This window comes from Oratosquilla oratoria, chromosome 31, assembly GCF_046742065.1.
Source record: "Oratosquilla oratoria isolate Oo_2021 chromosome 31, ASM4674206v1, whole genome shotgun sequence".
Classification (NCBI taxonomy): Eukaryota; Metazoa; Arthropoda; class Malacostraca; order Stomatopoda; family Squillidae; genus Oratosquilla; species Oratosquilla oratoria.
In genome coordinates this window covers 33,475,078-33,498,940 of record NC_134807.1, presented here as the reverse complement: position 1 = coordinate 33,498,940, position 23,863 = coordinate 33,475,078, and the positions used below count along the sequence as shown (strand labels likewise).

Here is a 23,863-nt window from a genome sequence, read left to right as displayed (position 1 = left end):
TTATCACAAAACTTCCAATACTGGCTCTACCATATCAAATAAATATCTATATGGTCCACTTCTCTCTGCTACAACATTTGCACTTTCTTTACTATGATTTTGATTAAATGGCTTGAGCCTTGGACTGGATAAAAGTAGCTGCAGTGTTTTGCCTGCTTGTGGATATGAAGCAGAGATAAGAAGGGGTGACTGACCACTATTTGTCTGGGCATTTATATTTCCCCCAGCCTGTATAAGAATTGTAGCGCACTGATAGTTGTTCCAACGGCAGGCAGAATGTAATGGAGTCCAGCCATCAACCGTGCAAGCATCAATTGGTGCTTTGGCTTCAAGCAACAACTGTAAATGAAAAAATATGGTTATAACTTACAAAGAGTTGTAGTGTATGCAAACTACCTTTAGGCAATAGCAACTGCATCCTGGATGAATCTAATTATTGAATAATATTGTGAAAAAAATTTGTTTAAAGTTTTACTGACTGGAAATCTATAGCCCCACAGCAGGTGGCAAGTCACAAGGCCCACCATAAATCTCTCTGTTATGAAACTTTGAACTGATGTTTGCAATGTATTGGTGTGGGACTGTTTCTACATCACTGTCTGAAAATACTAGAATGAGATAAACAGTCCCCAATTGTCAGTTCTTCTTGTAGCTATAGTTGGAAGACATACAGATGAAGTTAATATCAATCAATTAATCTATTGCCCCTGGTTTCCCTTGCAAAAGTCTTGTGGCCTCTTGGAAACCAGCAACAGCCCCCAAGCCGGACCATAAATCACTAAGAGATATTGTGTTGTCTGGGGATTCTTAGTGTGGGATACTGTAGTATGAGATGTTCTGTGTCTTCTGTGAGGTGGTTGTATCTGGGACATTTTGAATCTGTGACCAGGCCTATTCTATATTGGCACTGTCTATTGTGGTGCTTATCTGGTGTGGGAGGGTTTTCTCTGTAGGACTTTCATCTGGGGGGTTGTTGTTGGAGTAATGAGTTTGTTGGTCTTTCTTGAAGGGCTTGTTCAGTTATGAGATACCTTGGACCCAGTCCAAAGACCAAGTGTCAGTCCTTAATGGGAGACATCTCCAAAATAAAAGTGAGGAAGTTGACAGGGGATGAAGATGGGTGAGAGATACCTCTTTCTGATGTCCTATCTGGACTAACTCATTCAGATACCTATCATCAATCTCACATTGAAGAAAGAACAAAATAAAGAAAATCTAATATTCAGGACCTCATTCAGATACCCATCATCAATCTTATATTGAAGAAAGAACAAAAGAAACAAAGAAAATATCCTAAGATTCAGGAAATAATTTCAGAAGTATTTTGGGGGTTTTGTCCTGTGTGAGAAACGACCAATGTATGCTTTTTAACCCGTCTTAGGTAAAGTGGGGTCAGACAGACCCCATGCTTTTTTGTTTTTTACTTTTAACATACTAATATATTGCATATAGATATATTCTCCCCTATACCTTCTTGATGAGTGGAGTAATTTAAGGGGGTGATAGGGTCATTCCTGAATCTTGCTCTATATAAGCTTTATAGAGCTTTGGGGCCCGTCAGACCCCACTTTACCTTAGGTGTGAGTAGCATGGGGTTTGTTAGACCCCACTTTACCTGAGGTTTTTTCATGTCATATAAATGTTTTATCATTTCTACTTATGGGTAAATAAGAATTTCTTCTTTTTTATCATTTTTTATGACTGATATGTTGAATTTGTTTGTTTGGAATGCATCGTAATTGTGTTGACTAGGGAATCATAGTTTTATGTTCATTATCATTTTTTTTTTTTTAATCTGTTTGTCGTTATTCTGGGTAACTATTGCCTACACTGCAAAAGACCAGTGTGTCAGGAACATTCAACCCCCATCTGCAATGACTGCAATTAGATTCTTCAGTATCAAAGTCAAAATAATTACCTCCAATTTTTTTCAGATTTTATGGTTTATGAAACACATTTATTATTCATTTGTTGTGGCTCTACTTTTCCTAAGATAGTTGGGACATTGGTCTCTACAAAATGATGATGACCAACCGCTTCACGTTTCCTGTTTTCAGTCAAGTACCCTCTAAAGTCAGCAATACCTTACTTTTCATATTTTTTTGTAATTTTCATTAAAAAAATATTTCTAACAATTACAGATGCTCCTCAACTTACTTTTTAGTTACGTTCCGAACGGCCGAACGTAAGTTGAAAATGAACGTAAGTTGTTACTGTACCATACATCTGTAAATTTTATTACCGTATCTTATAAAACACCCCTAAATCATTAATTATACACATAACATTGTAAAATGATAACATTAATTTCAAATAAATTAAATTCAAGCAACATAAATTGAGATGGTGGAGGAGGAGGGGGAGGAGGAGGCAAGGCATGTTCAGTATGTCATTTGTGCCATGTAAACAATGGACGCAGCATCATGCATAAGTATCGTTTGAACTACGGAGAGTGCGCTAAACTAAAAAATTCACAAAAAAAAAAATTACAATTTTTTTTTTACAGTCAGTTCAAACGTAAAATCGAAAAAACGTAAAACGAATGAACGTAAGTAGAGGAGCGTCTGTATAGTCACTTTCAAGCATGTAAATGGAAGAAGATAAGTTGAAGTACATATGTTTTGATTTCTATGACACTAAATGCAGTGGAAATATTTTTTTGTATTTTATGTTTGGGGTAAAAAAAATTACCTCCAATTTTTTCAGATTTTATGTTTTTTTGAAACACATTTATTATTCATTTGTTGTAGCTCTGTTTTTCCCTAAAGATAGTTGGGACATTGGTCTCTACAAAATGATGATGACCAACCGCTTCACATTTCCCGTTTTCAGTCAAGTACCCTCTAAAGTCAGCAATAACTTATTTTTCATAATTTTTTTTGTAATTTTCATTAAAAAATATTTCTAACATTTATAGTCACTTTCAAGCATGTAAATGGAAGAAGATAAGTTGAAGTACATATGTTTTGATTTCTATGTCACTAAATGTAGTGAAAGTATTTTTTATTGTATTTTTTGTGTTTGGGGTCTGTCAGACCCCGCTTTACCTGAGGTGTTTCCCCAAAAAAGCTTTACCTGAGCAGGGTTAAATTCTTTTTCCCCTTTACCAAGGAGGTAGCCAAAGTCAAAAGGCATATACCCACTTCCACCCATTTCCTCCCCCATCCTTTCCACTCTCATCCATCACCCTTACCTCTCATCTTAGTTCCACTGCTTCACTTAATTGGAATCTCCCCTCTTTGTCCTACCATGCAGAAAAATAGCATATGGAGAATCTGTTTGGGCTGCTTCAAAATATCATTCACACACAACCACTCCTTAACCCCCCATCCCCCACCCACTCCCTTCCTTGCATCACACTATCATCTATATACAGCCATTCTCCACTCACCCATATCTCCTGCCTTTTCCCTTCATTGCTCAACACACTTTTCACCCAATCCATCCATCTCATCTTTGGTCGGCCCCTCATGTTCACTCCATTCACCTCTGCCTTCCACACCTCTTTTACTAACCTTTCTTCACTCATTCTTTCCATGTGTGCAAACCATCCCAATACTCTTTCATCAACCCTATCTGCCATCTACTCTTCTTCCTCACCTTCTCCTTTCTCACTCTATCCAACCTTGTAACCCCTAACATACTTCTCAAACATTTTATTTCAACGCAATTAAACTTATAAGTTCTTTTAAATTCTTAAATTCATGGTGGTCAATTGGCAGCATCGTTGAGGGGATGTCGACATCCTGTTTTGTGTCAGCCATAGTTCTAGCTTATTGAGGATCTGTGTTTCCAGTTCCTATTATTGTTAGGTCATCTGCATAAGTGCAAGCTTTGATGATGTGCTCTTGATTTTGGAGAGAGAGAGAGAGAAAAAAAAAAAAAAAAAAAAAAAAAAACAGGAGGAAGAGGAGTGAATGAATGAACTTAGATGACCTGAAATAGTATGCGTCTATTACAAAGGGACCCTTCTTTAAAAGAAGATGGCTTTGTCAAAATATAACAAAAGAAAAAATTTAAAGGTGTATAGATAAACTCAAAGTTAATAAAACACCAGGGCCTGGCGGTTGGCATCCAAGAATCTTAAAGGAAATGAAAAATGAGATTGTTGTTCCATTAGAAATTATTTTCAAGAAATCCATCATATCCGGAGATGTCCCAAGAGAATGGAAGCTAGCTAACATTACTCCCATATTCAAAAAAGGTGACAAAAAGAAGCCAAATAACTATAGGCCTATAAGTTTGACTTCAATCGTAGGAAAAATAATGGAAACTATCATCAGAGATGCTATCGAACATCATTTAGAAAGTAACTGTTTGATAAATGACAGCCAGCATGGTTTCAGACGGAAACGTTCTTGTGTGACTAACTTACTTGAAATCTACAACACAGTTATCTCGAATTATGACAAAAGAAACAATAAAGATTTAATATATCTAGACTTTCCAAAGCATTTGATACCGTCCCACACGAAAGACTACTTACTAAATTAGCTTTACATGGAATAAGTGGTAGCCTATTAGGTTGGACTAGTAATTGGTTGAATGGTTGAAAATAGAGTTGTTTTAAATGGAAAAAACTTCTAGATGGAAAAATGTTCCAAGTGGAGTTCCTCAGGGTTCCATTCTTGGGCCACTTCTATTCATAGTATATATGATATAGACCATGGACTAAAATCTACTGTTTCCAAATTTGCTGATGATACAAAACTGTGCGGAATGGCGAATGATCACTTAAACCAATTAGATATTCAAGAAGATTTAGATAAATTACAGCAATGGTCTGAAAAGTGGCAAATGAAATTTAACACAAGTAAATGCAAGGTAATGCACATAGGTAAAAATAACAGTATGATTACAAGTTATTTGGAAATTCGTTAACAAAAGTGGATAGTGAAAAAGATCTCGGCGTAATTATCAGTAACGACCTCAAATCATCCAAACAGTGTATTTCAGCCTCTGAGAAAGCAAATAAGATTCTAGGACTGATTGCGCGATCTTTTGATTTCAAAAGTCCATCACTCATTAACAAGCTATATAAATCGTTAGTTCGTCCACATTTGGAATATGCTGTTTCTGTATTGTCACCGAATCTCATTAAAGATATTGACAGATTGGAAAAAGTACAACGGCGAGCCACAAAACTGATTCCAAATATCAAAAATAAATCATACGAAAATCGACTATAACATGTGAATCTGTTTTCCCTAAAAAAGCGTAGACTCAGAGGTGACTTGATACAGGTCTTTAAAATTCTAAAGGGAATTGACATCACAAGTGACAAAATTTTCACATTGAATGAGAATCAGACAAGAAACAATGGTCTCAAACTGTCCGGAAATAGATTCAATTTGGAAGTAGGTAGAAACAACTTTGCCAACTGTGTAGTTAATGAATGGAATAAATTTCCTGCACAGGTAGTGCAATGTAGTTCAGTTCGAAGCTTTAAGAATCATTTAGATAAACACCTAAGCAAGATGCTGTAATGATTATAATTTATTTCATATTATTTGTTTTTGTTTTGTTTTGTTCTGACCCAGGGCAGTGGACAAGGTGCAGGGATGACCCGTCATCCAGGAGGTGCTAAGATGGGAGGGAGGGTGGAGGGGTGTGGAGTGTATTCAGGGATGGAATGGGTGGGAATGATTTTATGCCTTTTACTTTTTGGCTACCTCCCTTGTAAGGGGGAAAAAGCCTTGGTATATGTATGTATTGTTTTGTTATCATTTGTCTGTTTGATTTTCATTTATCATTAGTTATATAGTTAGTTATATAGCTGAAGGAGGAGTGGGAGGGAGTAAAGGATAGAGCAGAGATGGGTGTGGAGGAGGAATGGGGATGGTTCAAGGAGGGAGTCTTAAAGTGTGCAAGGATGGTGTGTGGAACAAGAAGGACAGGGGGAAATAGAAGAAAGGGTAGTGAATGGTGGGATGAGGAAACAAAGAAGGTTGTAGAAGAGAAGAAGCGAGCATTCACAGATTGGTTACAAAAGAGGACAGGGGAGTCATATGAGAGGTACAAAGAAAAGAAAAGAGAAGTAAAGCAAAAGGTAAAGGAGGCAAAGAGGAGAGCAGATGTGAAATGGGGTAGGAGTATGACAGAAAATTTTGAAAGTAATAAAAAGATGTTTTGGAAAGAAATTAAGAGAGGAAGAGGAGGCGAATCAAGTAGGGAAGAAAAGGTAAAAGGTACAGATGGAGAGTTGATAATGGAAGAGATGGCAGTGAGGGGAAGATGGGCAGAATATTTTAGGGAGTTGCTAAATGTGAAGGAGGATAGGGAAGGAAAGATAGCTGCAGTGGGAAATACGAAGAAAATGAGAGTGATGAGTGAGGAGAACGGAGGAGAAATAAGGAAGGATGAGGTGAAGGCAGTTGTAAAGATGATGAAAGCAGGTAAGGCACCTGGTCTGGATGGATGTCATGCAGAATGTCTGAAAAAGGGAGGTTCAGTGATGGTGGACTGGTTGGTGAGATTTTTTAATGTTTGCTGGAGAGAGGGTAAAGTACCGGAGGACTGGAGTAGTGCCTGTATAGTTCCTCTTTACAAGGGAAAAGGGGACAAGTGTGAATGTAGTAATTTCAGAGGGATTAGCCTGTTGAGTGTAGTAGGGAAGGCTTATGGGAGAATCTTAATTGAGAGGATTAGGAGAGGAACAGAAGGAGTAATTGGTGAGGAACAGTGTGGATTTAGGACGGGTAGAGGTTGTGTAGATCAGATCTTTGTGGTAAGACAGATATGTGAGAAAGCTATAGGAAAGGGGAAGGATATTTTTTGGGCTTTTATGGATCTGGAAAAGGCTTATGATAGGGTAGACAGAAAGGCACTGTGGGAGGTTATGCAGATTTATGGGATAGGAGGAAAGCTTTTGGGAGCTGTCAAGAGTTTTTATGTGAGTAGTAGAGCATGTGTTAGGATTGGAAATGGAGAGAGTGAGTGGTTTGAAGTAAAGGTGGGACTTCGTCAAGGATGCGTTATGTCGCCCTGGCTGTTCAACTTATACATGGATGGGGTGGTGCGAGAGGTGAATGCTAGGGTAGTGAGTCAGGGATTGGAGATGGTTAAAGAAAATGGAGAAAAGTGGGAGGTGAGCCAGCTGTTGTTTGCGGACGACACTGCGCTTGTGGCAGGGTCAGAGGAGGGATTGAGGAAGCTGGTGGCAGAGTTTGGGAGAGTATGTGATAGAAGAAAGCTAAAGATAAATGTGGGTAAAAGTAAGGTGATGAGATGTACAAGGGGTGAAAGTGGCAGTAGACTGGAAGTGAACATTAAGGGAGAGCGACTGGAGGAAGTGGATAGTTTTAGATACTTGGGTGCAAGTGTAGCAGGAAAAGGTGGAGTGAAGGTGGAGGTAGAATGTAGATTGAGAGAAGCGAGTAAATGCCTTGGTGGTTTAAAGAGTGTAATGAGAAATAGACATTTGGGAATGGATGCGAAGAGGAGACTGTATGATGGAGTGATTGTGCCAACAGCACTGTATGGGACAGAAACGTGGAACATAAGAGAAGAAGAGAGAAGGAGTTTGAATGTGTTTGAGATGAGGTGTCTGAGAAGTATGGTGGGGGTTACTAGGCTAGATAGAGTGAGAAATGAAGAGGTGAGGAGGAGAACAGGGGTGAAAAAGGATTTGGGAGAGAGGGTTGATGAAAGAATATTAGGATGGTTTGGACACATGGAAAGAATGAGTGACGAAAGACTAGTAAAAGAGGTATGGAAGGCAGATGTGGAGGGAGTGAACATGAGGGGACGTCCTAGGATGAGGTGGATGGATGGGGTGAAGGGGGCTTTGGGGAAGAGGGGAATGTCTGTTGAGGAAGGAAGGGAGAGGACGGAAGACAGAGGTGAGTGGAGAATGGTTGTATATGGATGATGTTGTGACGACATGAGGAGGAATAGGCGGGGGGGGTGGGGTAGTATGTGTGAGTAAATTTTGACGCAGCCCGAAGGGATTTCTCCCCGTCCTCTCCTTATATGCAAAGGGGGACGGAGAGGGGGGGTCGCCGATTAAATGAAGCGGCCTTGCTGTGGATGTACTGTGTCTTGCGACACTGCTTCTAACCCAGGGCGGTGGGCAGGGTTCAGGGATGACCCGTCATCCAGGAGGTGCTCAGATGAGAGGAAGGGTGGGAGGGGTGTGGAGTGTATTTAGGGATGAAATGGGTGGGAGTGTTTTTATGCCTTTCCTTTTGTGGCTACCTCCCTTGGAAGGGGGAAAAAGCCTTGGTATATGTATGTATGTATGTATTAGTTATATGTCAATTTATTATTATTTACTATTTACCTGTTTGTTTATTATCTAACTATACCTATGCATTTATGTATTTTATTTGTTATTTACATTATTATAGTTTTTATTTATTATTCTATTATTATTATGATTTTTTTCCGCATCCGACCTAGATATGGACCAAAAGGTCTCCTGTCAGCATGCTCCTCCTTTGTAATACACACCCATTCATTGCTCCTCCCATCTTAGCACATATCGAGGACTGACAGCTGCCAACTGGTCCCCTTCTCCTACCACAAGATGGTGACAAAGAAATATCCCACATCAATATAATGAAGACAAAATTCCAATGTTTCTTCCTAGAGCGATCTATGGAAGGGCTCAAGGTCCCGTGCTAGCTGCTCTAGAGCAGTCATTCTCAACGGGGGCGATTTTTCGAGCTCTGGGGGGCAAAAAACATCACAGGTATTGCTTCTGACAAATTTTAAGCCTAATATAAAAGATCTAGCAGCGAAGCACCAGCCAGGCCCAAGGATCTCATTAAAACACAAGGTGAGTAAAACATTTTAAATTAGTTGTTTATCATTGTTGCAATAATTTTTATTATCATTTTCCAATTAAGGGGGGGGCAATCCTTTTTTTTTTTTTTAAAAGGGGGCGATATGGCTAGTGAAACTTATTAAGGCAACAACTGTCATTATTATATTCATTATTACAATTATTCTATCTATATAACAAGTGCCTCTTCCCTCTCACAAGGGAGGTAACAAGCCAAGGCACTATTATTATTCATCTATCTAAACTGTATTTGAATAGAAACTGATTTTTCAGTCTACAAACATGATACCACAAATAATGAATGCTCAATGAATGGAATCAGGCTCACCTTAACAACATTTGGGTGATTATTGTAAGCTGCTCGATGAAGTGGAGTGTAACCATCAATATCCTTAGTCTGAACTAAATGAGGATTTTTAGCAAGGATACTCTGCACAAGACTTTCTTTTCCTTTTTCACTTGCCCAGAGAATTTCCGTTTCTGAATCAACTGCAAAAATTAAAACACTTCTATTATAACTTAGTACATACAGTACATATACATGGGTGGTGGATGGTAATGGAATGGGTGGGAGTGGGTGCATGACTTAACTGGCTAACTCCCTTATATGGGGGAAGAATCCCTTGGTATATGGATAGATATACATATACCAAAAGACCTTTTTCGCCTTATAAGGGAGGTGGTCAGCCAAGGCATGCACCCACCCCTCATCCATTCCACACCCATTTGTTATCCCTTTATCTTAGCTACATGTTGATGAAGGGTCATTTCTGTCCCCTGCCCAAATCAGAAGCAATGCAGTGAGGGCAGAGCACCTCCACAGCAGGACCCAGGAGCCAAAACTAGGTTACTCTCACTGCTTCATTTAATGGCAACCCTCCTACCCCATCTCATTCACTCATAACAAATACGGAGAAGACAAGAAGTTGAAAGGTTATTGCAAAAGTTTGAGTAGTATGTTGCTGATGTATTTTTTTCTGCATTCAGTTGGTTGTGCTTGAGTGATGTAATCAGATGGGTGAGTAAGGTTGAGGTTCTTGCAGAGTTTTGAGTGACTATCATTTTCATGTGATGTTTTATGAGGAGGGCTTTGGTTTCTGTGTGAGGGTCTTTTACTGAAATAGCTTTGGTGTACCCTATTACTATTCTTAATGCTTTATTTTGTATAGTTTGCAAGGTGTCTGATTTTTCTAACTGCAGAACCATGCTGTGGAAATGTTGTTAGAGTGTGGTTCTTAAGAATTGTTTATAAATTCCAGTTCCCTTCTCCTGTGCAATGATACATACATATACATATACCAAGGCTTTTTCCCCCCTTACAAGGGAGGTAGCCAAAAAGAAAAAGGCATAAAATCATTACCACCCATTCCATCCCTAAATACACTCTACTCCCCTCCACCCTCCCTCCCATCTTAGCACCTCCTGGATGACGGATCATCCCTGCACCTTGTCCACTGCCCTGGGTCAGAGGCAGTGTCGCAAGGCACAGCACATCCACAGCAAGGCCGCTTCATTAAATCTGCCCAATGATATTAATGGAATATCTGTTCTTTTTGTGTCAATTGAAGTTGTAAGAGCAAATTTCAGATGGAATATAATACATACAGGTACTCCTCGTTTAACGACAACAATTGGGACCAGCGTGCCGTCGTTAACCGAAAGTGTATACATATATGTACATGTACTGTATGTACAATGTCCAGCAATACATGTATCTTTATTTTTGTGTATTTTCCCTCTTTTATACAGTACATTAAAGCTTTATTTACTGTTTATTTACGGTGGTTAGGTTACTAAAATTACCGTATATGACCAAATCCGCGTATGCTGACATTCCATATTGAATACCGGGGTATTTTTTTAGTTTCGACCATGGACGCAATATAGCAATAGAAAATTAATTATTAATTTTGTAAATTAAAATGTATCAACGTAATATGCAATTTTGTGAGTGGAAATGAAAGTAAAAAATACCTTGCTACAAGAAAATATGCTAATGAACGAAGTCGGTAGCATAGGCTCGGGACGCCATCTTGTCGTCTGCCAACGTCTCTCACGACGACGACAACGAGGACGAACCGGATGACATTTAATTTGCAGGTAATGATTTATTAAACACAGGTTGGGTTAGATTAGTTTAGGTTAGACAAATTAATTTATCATCCTTTCATTTCTTCGACATCGGCATCTATCATAACAAACATGGTGTACCATTCGTCCGACATGACTTCGTTACTTACGAAATTTGTTTTAGCATTTTTTTTCATTTCCGCTCACAAAATTGCATATTACGTTGATACATTATAATTTACAAAATTAATAATTAATTTTCTATTGTTATATTGCGCTCATGGTCGAAACTAAAAATTTACCACTACCGGTATACACTGTACCCCAGGTAGTTTTTGCAGCTTGCAGGATGGTAATGTAGACCTAAGCTTCAGAACACTTTACCTCACAGCTAATATCCACCGTACAAGTTCATTTATAACATCATACAAATTTGCCTCAGCCAACTTAATTATCGTACACGACGTCGTAACTTCGGGAGATTTACGTTAAACGACGTCATAAAGCCCGTCGTTACTCCGAGTTGTCGTTAACCGAGTAGGTCGTTAAACGAGGAGTACCTGTATACCAAAAAGCCCTCTCCCCCTTAAAAAATGGTGGCCTGGCCAAGGCATACACCCACCCTTCACCCATCTCACACCCTACTAACATCCATTTGTTGTCCTTTCTGTTCTAGTTCCTTGTGGATGAAGGATCATTCATGTCTCCTACCCAATGTTCAGGTCAGAAGCAATGCAGCAAGACAGCACCTCCACAGCAAAGCCCAACAACATAAGCTGGTTTATCCCCACTTTCATTACATAGGAATCCTCCCACCTCATCTGCTCAAGAATTTACAGAGCAGGCAAGAAAAAAAATCTTCCAGCTGTGTCAATTTATCATCTGTATCATGGAGTTGTTGCAAGTTGTTGTGGTGGTTGAGATAGAATATATAGATGTAATACAATAAGCAGATTTTATGATATATGACCTTCAAGAAAATCTGACTTGGAAAAGTCAGGAAAACCGTTTCTTGGAAAAAAATATAATTACAAGATTCATACTAAATGTTTTATTTTCATACTCATAACCCATAACAAAAATTTATAATAATAACAGTACATACATACATAAATATACCAAGGCTTTTTCTCCCTTACAAGGGAGGTAGCCAAAAAGGAAATGGCATAAAATCATTCCCACCCATTCCATCCCTGAATACACTCCACACCCCTCCACCCTCCCTCTTATCTTAGCACCTCCTGGATGACGGGTCACCCCTGCAACTTGTCCACTGCCCTGGGTCAGAAGCAGTGTCGCAAGACACCATCACAACATCATCCATAAGCAACCATTCTCCATTCACCCGTCTTCTGTCCTCTCCCGTCCTTCCTCAACAGACATTCCCCTCTTTCCCAAAGCCCCCTTCACCCCATCCATCCACCTCATCCTAGGATGTCCCTTCATGTTCACTCCCTCCATACCTCTTTTACTAGTCTTTCTTCACTCATTCTTTCCATGTGTCCAAACCATCCTAATACTCTTTCATCAACCCTATCTCCCAACTCTCTTTCTACCCCTGTTCTCCTCCTCACCTCCTCATTTCTCACTCTATCTAGCCTAGTAACCCCCATCATACTTCTCAGACACCTCATCTTAAACACATTCAAACTCCTTCTCTCTTCCTCTCTTATGTTCCATGTTTCTGCCCCATACAGTGCTGTTGGCACAATCACTTCTTCATACAGTCTTCTCTTAGCATAATAATAATAATATAATAATAATAATAATAATAATAACAACAATAATAATAATAACAACAATAACAATAATAATACATACATATGTATACCAAGGCTTTTCCCCTTTACAAGGGAGATAGCCAAAAAACAAAGGCATAAAAACCATTCCCACCCATTCCATCCCCAATACACTTCACTCCCCTCCACCTTCTACCCTCCCTCTTATCTTGGCATCTCCTGGATGATGGGTAATCCTCGCATCTTGTCCACTGCCCTGGGTCAGATGCAGTGTTGCAAGACACAGCACATCCACAGCAAGGCCGCTTCATGAAGTCAGCAACCCCCCCCCTCTCTGTCCCCCCATGCAGAAAGGGAGAAGACGGGGAGAAATCCCTTTGGGCTGCGTCAAATTTTTCTCACACATACTACCTCACCTCCCATCACCCACCCATTCCACCTCATGCATCACAACATCATCCATATACAATCATTCTCCATTCACCCCTGTTTTCTGTCCTCTCCTGTCCTTCCTCAACAGACATTCCCCTCTTCCCCAAAGCCCCTTTTACCCTATCCATCCATCTCATCCTAGGTTGCCCCCTCATGTACACTCCCTCCACATCTGTCTTCCATACCTCTTTTACTACTCTTACTTCACTCATTCTTTCCATGTGTTCAAACAATGCCAATACTCTTTCATTTTCCCTATCTCCCAACTCCCTTACCATCCCCATTCTCCTCCTCACCTCCACATTTCTCACTCTATCCAGCCTGGTAACCCCTATCATACTTCTCAGACACCTCATCTCAAACACAATCAAACTCCTTCTCTCTTCCTCTCTTATGTTCCATGTTTCTGCCCCATACAGTGCTGTCGGCACAATCACTCCTTCATACAACCTCCCCTTAGCATCCATTCCCAAATGTCTATTTCTCATTATACTTTTTAATCCACCAAGGCATTTACTCGCTTCTGTCAATATACATTCTACCTCCACCTCCACTCCTCCCTTTCCTGCCACATTTGCATCCAAGTATCTAAAACTATCCACTTCCTCCAGTCTCTCTCCCTTAATGCTCACTTCCAGTCTGCTGCCACATTCACCCCTTGTACATCTCATCACCTTACTTTTACCCACATTTATCTTCAACTTCCTTCTTTCACACACTCTCCTACACTCTGTTACTAACTTCCTCAATCCCTCCTCTGATCCTGCCACAAGTGCAGTGTCGTCAGCAAACAACAGCTGGGTCACCTCCCACTTTTCTCCATTTTCCTTAACCATCTCCAATCTCTGACCCACCACCCTTACATTTACCTCTCGCACCACCCCACCCATGTATAAGTTGAACAGCCAGGGTGACATAACACATCCCTGACGAAGTCCCACCTTTACCTCAAACCACTCACTCTCTCCATTTCTAATCCTGACACACGCTCTACTACTCTCGTAAAAACTCTTGACAGCTCCTGGAAGCTTTCCTCCTATCCCGTATATCTGCAAAACCTTCCACAGTGCCCTTTCCTGATCCGTAAAAGCCAAAAAAACATCCTTACCTTTTCCTATAGTTTTCTCACATATCCGTCTTACCACAAAAACCTGATCTACGCAACCTCTACCTGTCCTAAATTCACACTGTTCCTCACCAATTACTCCCTCTGTTCCTCTCCTAATCCTCTCAATCAAGATCCTCCCATAAGCCTTCCCAACTACACTTAACAAGCTTATCCCTCTGAAACTACTACACTCACACTTGTCCCCTTTCCCCTTGTAGAGTAGAACTATACAGGCAACTCCTACCATCCTTCTCCCTTTCTGATGGTCAGTGACACAGAAACAGACCCACATGAATACAATATAGACAAGACTCCAAAATTTCTTTCCTAAGGTTTCTATTGCATGGTTTAAAAAAAAAAAAAAAAAAAAAAAAAAAAAAAAAAAAAAAAAAAAAAAAAAAAAAAAAAAAAAAAAAAAAAAACTTTTTCCCCCTACATGGGGGGTAGCCACAAAGAAAAAGGCATAGACACCACTCCTACCTGTTCCATTTCCTATATATTCCACTCCCCTCCACCCTCCCTCTTATCTTGGCACCTCCTGGATGACGGTCATCCCTGCATCCTGTCCACAGCCCTGCATCCTTTCCACTAATAATAATGATGATATGCTGGCTACTGCAAGGCTGTGATTTTCTAGACAGTGAAACTTGAGGCAGCAATAATCATCACTTATTAATTCTTATAAAACTCTTCATGCATTATGAAAAACAAGAACAAAAACAGAGTTTTCAACATACTGTGTGGGTCGTCTTCCTCCACATCACTTGAATCCTCACTGAGAGATAATATTCCCTCACTTTCATTCATTCCTAAACAAATGTGAAAATGAAAGATGTACAGCTGTTTTTGATCCAAGGCAGTTTAATCCAAATGGGTCTCCTTCTCTTTGCACATGGGATGCATTCTGTAAGAGCCATATCTTTTGAAATTGTGTTAGAAAAATTCCAACTTTGTGACACATTGCAGTATGGGCAAATTCTAACCCACAGTACCCTATACAAAATACAATCCTGTGACACAAATATATGAATCACATCATTAAAGCATAAATAAAAGAAGCAACTGTATAAATGTAATTTCATAATATAGTCCACACATATGATTAATGTGCTCACAACAGATTAGTGTAGCTACTGAGGAGAACAATGTAGCAACATTTCATAATGAGTACATTGAGAAAGAGAGAGGGAGGGAGAGAGAGGGGGAGAGGGTGAAGGAGAGGGAGGGAGAAGGAGAGAGAGGGATAGAGAGGGAGACAGAGAGAGATGGAGAGAGAGGGAGGCAGAAATAAGAAAAATTAAAAAATTGTCAATATATATATATATATATATATATATATACACATACATACAGTATATATATGTATATACACATACATAAAATATGCAATGACTTCTCATGGGATAAATTTACAGAGTACAATACCAAGTCCTATCCATCCATCCCACATGGAGGTTATGAGGAGGGAGGGGGTCACCATGTAAGTGAAACACCCTGATGTGGATGTATTCTGCCTTGCTGCATTACTTTTGACTCAGGTAGAGGAAGGAAGACAGGGATGACCCTTCATCCACAAGGAGCTAAGATGAGAAGGTAACAAGGGTGGTGGATGGGAGTGATATGGGTGAGAGTGGGTATGTGCCTTGACTGGCTACTTTCCTTACATAGGGGAAAGAAGCCTTTGATATATGTATATGTATATATATATATATATACATATATATATGTATATATATATATATATATATATATATACACATATATATATATACATATACATATATACATATATATATATATATGAGTGGCAGGGTGGTGAGATAATATATATATATGTATATATATATATATATATACGTATATATATATATATATATATATATACGTATATATATATATATGTATATATATATACGTATATATATATAAATATATATATATATATATATATAGATATATATACATAGACACACACTAATAAGGCCTAGACTAGAGTATGCTGTGACACTATGGTCACCCAGTACCAAAAAGAATGTAAAGAAAATTGAACAAATCCAGAGAGCAGCCATGGAAATGGCTCCAACACTTTCTAACCTGTCATATGACTTTGGAACAAAGAAGAGAAAAAGGTGACCTGCTGACCATTTACAGAATCACGAAAGGCACAGAAGTCCTTGATAGAGAGGACTTACTGAATTGGTATAAGAGAAATACAAGGGGACATGAAAAGAAACTCAAAAAGGATAGTTATAGAAGAGACCTGAAAAAAATGTTTTCCACACAGTGGTATATCTGGAACTGGGTAAAACAATACTGTGTGGAAAAACTGTTCATGAGTTTAAGAGCAAACTGGACACTGTGAGATACAAAGATGGGACACCATGAGCATAGCTCCCCTTCCTGTAAGATACAACTAGGTATATATATATATATATATATATATATATATATATATACATATATATATATATATAAAAGATCGGAAAACAAATTATGACCTCTCAGAGACTTGTCAAATATGGGTCTACAATGACCCAAGACTACAATAATGAAACCATGATGAATCACAACAAAATTTCTTCCCAGAAAGATCTATGGGATGGCCTGCAGATTGCTGCTACTATGGATTTCCAGTTGATGAAACTGACGGCTACAATGCAATCAATCAATCCATCCCAGTTCACTCTTACAGGAGATACATAGCTCAAAGGTAACTGGCAACAACCACTAGACTGGTCCACAAGTCATTCAAAGGTGAAATATTGTGTTGTTGTTTGTGTAGGACAACTGGTGAAGTGTATCATTATTCAGTAAAGACTAATTTCACTGGATTAGATTATATTAAGTAGGTTAGTAATATCATGTTAAGAAATTTATAAAAAGTTAGGCTAATTGGACTGAAAAGTGAAATTCTAGTTCCAATAAGTTTGGTCAAGTTACATTAAATAAGGTTCAGTTATATCAATTAGGTAAGTTTAGTTTATTATGGATTATATGTGGAGGTTAGACTGCATTAACTAGTTACATACATTTGTTGGTGGGTAAATAATGTAATATAATGACAATAAAATAGGCATTTAGAGAAATGGGTTTATTTATGGAGTGATGAGAGATAAGAAATTTATAAGTGTATAAGTAAGTAGATAGTTATTATTATTTCACTGGCAATAAGCAATGCTTCTACCCTTAGGAACAATATCAATAGATTCACAGAGGTGGTGAAGTAGAAATTTAAAGGCAGAAGAATAGAGGGATAGTATAATTTGAATGTGATCTTCATTCTCTTCTGAGAGGAAATTAATTTCCAATCGTAAAAGAAAGCTGCATGACTGTGGTCTATGGGGATGTCACTACACCCTTAAAATAATGACTACATAAAACTTATGTAGTCAATAATTACATGAGGATGTGTAGATCAGTAGATATGTACATAATCTAAGACAACATTATCACTGTTTATCATATGATATCTTTTCTCGTAATAAAAGGGAAACAAACAAGTGTGGGGAGAGTGCATGCCTTGGCTGGTTATGCCTTTTTGTATATAATTTAGACCATGACAGAGGTGTGTGTGTAGGGGGGTTCTTATATTAATTGGGTGTAGATGTCATTGTCTTAAATCAATTACCCACCCATCTATAATATCTATATTTGACTGATTTATCAGACAAGATATTATTAAAATAAATGAGATATCCTTGTCATATATATATATTTACTTATGCAATGTGCTCCCACTACCCTATCTATGAAAACCAGTGATATAATTGTCTTAAATCACCAATATATTGGTATATTTGTAGATAGGAAGGCAGACTAAGACAGGCTGATTAGCTGGTTTGCTAGTAAGCAGACAGGCAAGCAGAAATGTGTGGGCACACAAGTAAATACATACACGGGTAGATAACTTAAATCTTTGATAGACTGGAAGGTGAGAGGGTGGTTGCATTGGTTGGTTGGTGGATAAGATCTATGCTATCTCTCCTTGTATGTATTCCCTTGTATATTCAAGAGTCCAGTGTAGAATCACCAACTTGCAATTAGGTGCATAAGTAATCAAATACATATATAGGTAGATGGCTCAGATAATAAGGTTCTATATTTTTGCATGCAAGGTATACTACATATTCAGGGATCCATCGCATCCCAAAGGGTACTATATTCTTAGTAAGTTCTTTTTGATATCCTATCAAGTATAACCTACTAATCTTTTGTTCCACCAGTTCAGATGCCTCTTATCAAATTATTTTTAATTTTTCATTAACATTAAGGTTATCATTGTTATTATTATTATTATTATTATTACCATTATTATTATTATTTTTCTTAAGGATTTCATGGTAAGAATAAATGGGAATATATTCTATAGAAAACGTATCTGAAAAGAAAAAGAAAGGAAGAAAAAACAAAAAAGGGGGAAAACCTCTATAACTATAGTAGGAAAAAATACTTAGATGTTTGGTGGATAGACAGGTTGGGTGGTAAATTTGTTTTTTGGTTGTTGGGTGGGTGGCCTGGTAGGTAGATATGAAGGTAAAAGTTAAAAAGGTACTAAGATAGGTACAATGTCAGGAAGATAGAAAGGTATGTAGGATGGTAGATAGGATAGTAGGTAGGGCAGTAGGGAGAATGGTAGGTTACTAGGTAGGATGCTAAGATAGATGGTAGGTAGGGCAGTAGGTAGGACAATACATATGATGGTAGGTAGGTATTATCATTATGTATGTAGGTTGGTAAGTAGGCATTAAGTATGCAGGTAGGTAGGCAGTATGTAGGTAGGTACGGTAGGTCAGGGAGATTAGGTAGCTAGGTAAGTAGGTAGTTAGGTTAGGCAGATTGTTACCCAATTAGATACTAAAGATAGGTAGGATGGCAGGCAGACATGTGGTCAAACTCAAAGGCTAGCGGTCATACAGGCAGGTAGGCAAGTAGGAGGGTATAGGTAGGAGGCAGGTAGATGGACAGGTGGGTAGTTAAGAGATGACTAGATAGGTAGACTGTAGGTTGGTTAATATTTGAGTAAGGGACTGAGGCTGAAAGTCTAATAAGGACTTAGAAGTCGGTTTAACTGATTGGTATTGTTTGTTATTCTGGGTTTACAAGAATTACATAAAACTACTGCTATGGGAAACCATTCACAGCAGACCAGTTGAGTAGCAGTGGAACATAAAGCTCTGCTTTCTCAAATTAATCTAAAAAACAAACAAACAAAATAAATTATTAAAAAGATGACAAAATTTAACATGTTATACCGTCCGTGCTATGTACATTTTAATATACCACCCCGAGAAACACTACTACAACAAAAGGGAAAGCGGCATACATTCACATATTTGCAAATGCCCTCTGGCTTACTCTGAAATCTTGTGCTGGGGTCAAACTTGGAAACGTCTCATACAACATAGAAAAACTTTAAATACAGCCTGGAAAACAATGTAACGGCTTAATAGATGGCGCTAATTTCAATGTGCTTGTCGTCTGTTTGTTTACAATAGTTTTCATGATACAGCTGAATTCAGTTTAGCGCACGATATGTGGATTATTATTTTATTATTATTATTATTATAGGTTTATTCAACAATATTAAATACAATTAGACATACATATATACATTTTTTTTTACAAAATTGGTAGTTGAAAAGGGAGAGCGAGAAGCAAAGCTTACGGGCATTTGAAGTATAAGAGCAAAGTATGTCGTTTAACCAAGTGACCTATAGTTAAATGCATATTAATCATGAAACAAGAACATACTTAATAACTTCTTTTTCCAAACCCAGAGATCATTCTAACCTAAGTAAAATTGTTTTGTGTTTTAAAGTGCAATTAAATTAGCAGCCAGACTTTTATTGTTGATTTATATTTTCAACACTTAAATATCTATGAATTTTCTATGATAAATCAAATTACTCAAGCCAGTCATAGCAAACTCATTATGTGAACATGAAGTTATACTGGGTGGATTACCTCACCAATGACAGGTGCCTGTTCGTAGTGGTCCACTGCATTCAAACTACTAAATCCTTGTCTCCATACGAAACTGCAGGCACTTGGTCTGCGGGATGGGCCGTAAATTTCAGTTTGAACTTTATTACTTTCCTTTGTTCACATAAAGAAAGATGAAAACCATCAACTGTTTTTTTTTTTCTTTTAACAGAACCACATAATGACAGTACAGACAGTCCAACATTTCCACCTGGAATGATCTATACGAAATCCCAAGAAAAGCTGCTTGCTACTTTGAAGCTTACCTATTTCAATTACATGGGAGGTTAAGAGACTTCTTATAGTGCTCCCATCTCAACTCCAATCATAAGATATGGATTAATATAATATTTTCCAATTTCTATTTCCGCAGTTTCATCATCAATGTCTCCTTTCATTCACTTACTTTATTTTTGATGGAGAATTTCTTCTTAAAAACACTGATCCAGTTTGTCCTTAAGGCTCCTATGGTAGGGGCTGTAACTAACTCCACCGGAAGACCATTCCATTCATTGACCACTCTTACACTAAATGAATTTGCCCTCACCAGAGTTCTCCAGTGGCCTCGTTTCTTGAGCTAACCGTGTTTGACCTGGTACTATTTTCATTATACTCAAAGAAGACGTTATAATCCACATTCTCCATCCCATGCAGGATTTTATAAGTTTCAATTAAATCACCTCTACGTCTTCGTTTTTCTAACGTTGTTAGTGTTAGTCCCAGTATCTGGATCTCTCTTCGTTGACGAGTTAAACACCATGAGGACGGAGCCTTTATTTGTACGACGTTTCGCTTATTACAGCTTTTTCAAGTACAAGTTGAGATATATATGCTTGAGATTAAATAAGAGGAAAGGAGGGAACGGGGAGAGAAAAGAAGAAGGGGGGGGTGTGGAACACTGGGAAAGGTTGAGAATGCTGGCCCAAACGTCCGAAGGCGAAATGTTCACAAAGGGTGGTTTAGATATTTAGAATTTTGCTGGCCATGGGTATTAGGGGAATTATGTGGGGCGAGATGTTAAACATGCCCCTGTTTTGTTCAATAGTGTTCGTTCCTTGAATGATTGCTGCTTCTAAACACTTCCTGCGGATTTTGTCTGGTTCTCGTATCAGCAGCTCTGCATTCTTCCAGTCCATAAGATGGTTTTCCTTGTTTCTGTGTGTCCCACATGCATTGGTGGTGACATCATGCCTGACGTCGTAACGGTGTTCACGTATTCGTGTATTCAGGTCGCGTGACGTTTCTCCGATGTAAACTTTATCACATCCTGAACACGGAATACGATAAACACCGGCTTTGGTGCCCGGTGTCTGGTTGTTGTGTATTTTCGTTTTCGTGATGTCTTTTGTCGTTCTGCTTGTCTGGCACACTACTTCCAAGTTGGTGGTTCTTAAAAGATGTGTCAGGTTGGTGGCAACGTCGCTGGTTGGGAACACGAGACGTCTTGTTGTGCTGTCCTGCTGCCTACGGCTTTCCCGAATCTTAGCGGCCTGCTGTCTGCAATTATCTAAAAGAAAATTTGGAAATTTTAGTGTTAAAAATGTCTCTTTAATAAACCTGCACTCTTCTTCTAAGTATTTTGCACTGCATATCCTAAATCCCCTAAGGAAAAAGCCTATTACTACTCCTCTCTTGGTCCTTATATCATGGTGGGAGTAGAAATGAATTAAATAATTTTTGTTGGTGGGCTTTCTATACACTTTGAATTCAAGCTGGTTACCGTACTTAAAGATATGTGTGTCCAGGAAAAGACATCTCGCCCCACATAATTCCCCTAATACCCATGGCCAGCAAAATTTTAAATATTTAAACCACCCTTTGTGAACATTTCACCCACGGACGTTTGGGCCAGCATTCTCAACCTTTCCCAGTGTTCCATCGGCCCCCCTTCTCCTCCTCCTCTTCCTCCCCCCCCCTTCGTTTCTCTCCCCGTTCCCTCCTTTCCCCTTATTTAATCTCAAGCATATGTATCTCAACTTGTACTTGAAAAAGCTGTAATAAGCGAAACGTCGTACAAATAAAGGCTCCGTCCTCATATGGTGTTTAACTCGTCAATCTTGTCGGCAACTGCCACTTTCATGAAAAAAATCTCTCTTCGTAGTCAAGGTCCCTTAGCTCTGGTACCAGTTTGGTCATCCTTCTTTGTACTTTTTCTAATTCTTGAATATCCTTTTTGAAGTATGGTGACCAGCTCTGAACGGCATACTCTAAATGTGGTCTTACCCAAGATCTATATATACCAGGTCTAACCACTTCCGACCGAATTTCGAGGATGTTGGCGCAGCGGGCCCGTGAACGTCACCTGGCTGTTCAAAGTGGGGTTCGCGCGTCCTAGCGCTGTCAGTTGTAGCTGGTGCGTCGCTCTGGTATGTTGCTGCCTCCGCTCGCACCGCTCCACGCAATTAGTTATATTCTGACAATGAAGATCTGTATATATAGATCTTGACAATATGGCTTATTGTGACATTAAGGATTGTGGCTCAAACCAAAGAGGAAGTAAGCCAAATGTTAATTTTCATCGTTTCCCTGCAAACACACACACAAAGGTGAACATGTACACATATAAGCACACAAGTATATAAACGCACACACACACACACACACACACACACACACACACACACACACACACACACACACACACACACACACACACACACACACACACACACACACACACACACACTTCAGCGAATGGACGGCTTGGATGACGTTCTGAAGAAAACTGAAGTCTGTGGATCCCAACGCAAAGAGAAGTGCCTAGTGTTTTTACAGGGTGGGGGGGAAATTGCTCGTGGAGTAGTGGGAAAGTAGGGAAAGAGGAAAAGGGGAGGGATTAGTGAGGGGAACGGAAGGAAATGAGGAGGGAGTAGACTTGGCCCAGCCAGACAAGCGAAAGGTAAACAAAAGACTGAGCGATGATGAAATGTCTAATAAAAATGTAAAGATTAGAAGTATAGAGAGGAGCAATACAGTAGAAAGTGACGAGAATATGTTCCAGGGATTTAAAGAGGGTGGGGGGGACACAACCCCCCCCCCCCACTGATAAGACTAGAGGAGAGAGTTTATAAGGTGATCTAGGACTTGGAAAGTAGGTTAGGTAATGTTGACTCCATTTTCCAGAGAATTGAAAGGTTGGAACAACTAGAGAAGGCAAACAGAAACTTAACTGATGAAATAGAGGACCTAAAAAGACATTTAAGAAATGTAAAGGAGGAGAATGAGAAATTGAAGAAGAATAGTAATGAAAACAGAGAGACAATAGCTAAAGAAACTAAAAATTGGAGAACAACCCAAGAAGGGAATAAGGTTTCATTCACTGACATAGTCAAACAGCAATTGAAAGAACATAATGAAGACTCAGTTATTAAAGTGATGAGACAGAAGGAGAATATAGTAAGAGAATTAGCTGACAAAAAGAAATGTATAATTATATTAGGAATGGAAGAAAAACATAACCCAGATAGAACCGCAAGAATCAAGGAGGAAAATGAAAGAGTAAGCAGTTTATTAAAATTAGTCCAGGAAGATGAACCAGAAATTATAAAGGAAATTGAGGAAAAATTCAGACTCTGAAAATATAGTACAGATAAGACCAGACCAATTAAGATTAAATTCAGGTCACAAACAACGGCAGAGAAAATTCTATCCAAAACAGGGAAACTAGCAACAAATGATCAATATAAAAAGGTATGGATAAAAAGAGAAATGAATAAGGAGGAAAGAGAGGCAGAAAAGCAGAAAAGA

At 38.8% G+C, this 23,863-nt stretch overlaps 1 protein-coding gene across 3 annotated transcripts; it reads right to left on the bottom strand.

Moving 5' to 3' along the window:
* Positions 1-3: 3 nt before the first annotated feature.
* Ankrd49 (ankyrin repeat domain-containing protein 49) lies at positions 4-19,628 on the bottom strand. Of its 3 annotated transcripts, none has more exons than XM_076213468.1 (4): positions 19,490-19,628; positions 14,872-15,038; positions 9,114-9,274; positions 4-339 (listed from the first exon to the last, which is right to left on the bottom strand). In XM_076213468.1, exons 2-4 carry the CDS (start codon positions 14,939-14,941, stop codon positions 4-6), a joined length of 567 nt encoding a protein of 188 aa, XP_076069583.1. In that variant the 5' UTR covers positions 14,942-15,038; positions 19,490-19,628. The 3 variants fall into 3 exon arrangements, with proteins under 3 accessions (XP_076069583.1, XP_076069585.1, XP_076069584.1); XM_076213470.1 differs by having other exon boundaries at positions 14,872-15,053; positions 19,490-19,623; XM_076213469.1 differs by having other exon boundaries at positions 19,458-19,612.
* Positions 19,629-23,863: the final 4,235 nt, after the last annotated feature.

Excerpts from the sequence above, each read along its gene's own strand:
- Ankrd49 (XM_076213468.1), bottom strand. The coding sequence starts at position 14,941 with ATGAATGAAAGTGAGGGAATATTATCTCTCAGTGAGGATTCAAGTGAT. Across the intron at positions 9,275-14,871 it reads GGAGGAAGACGACCCACACA|TTGATTCAGAAACGGAAATT; the intron begins GTATGTTGAAAA and ends TAATTTTTGCAG. Across the intron at positions 340-9,113 it reads ATCACCCAAATGTTGTTAAG|TTGTTGCTTGAAGCCAAAGC; the intron begins GTGAGCCTGATT and ends TTTCATTTACAG.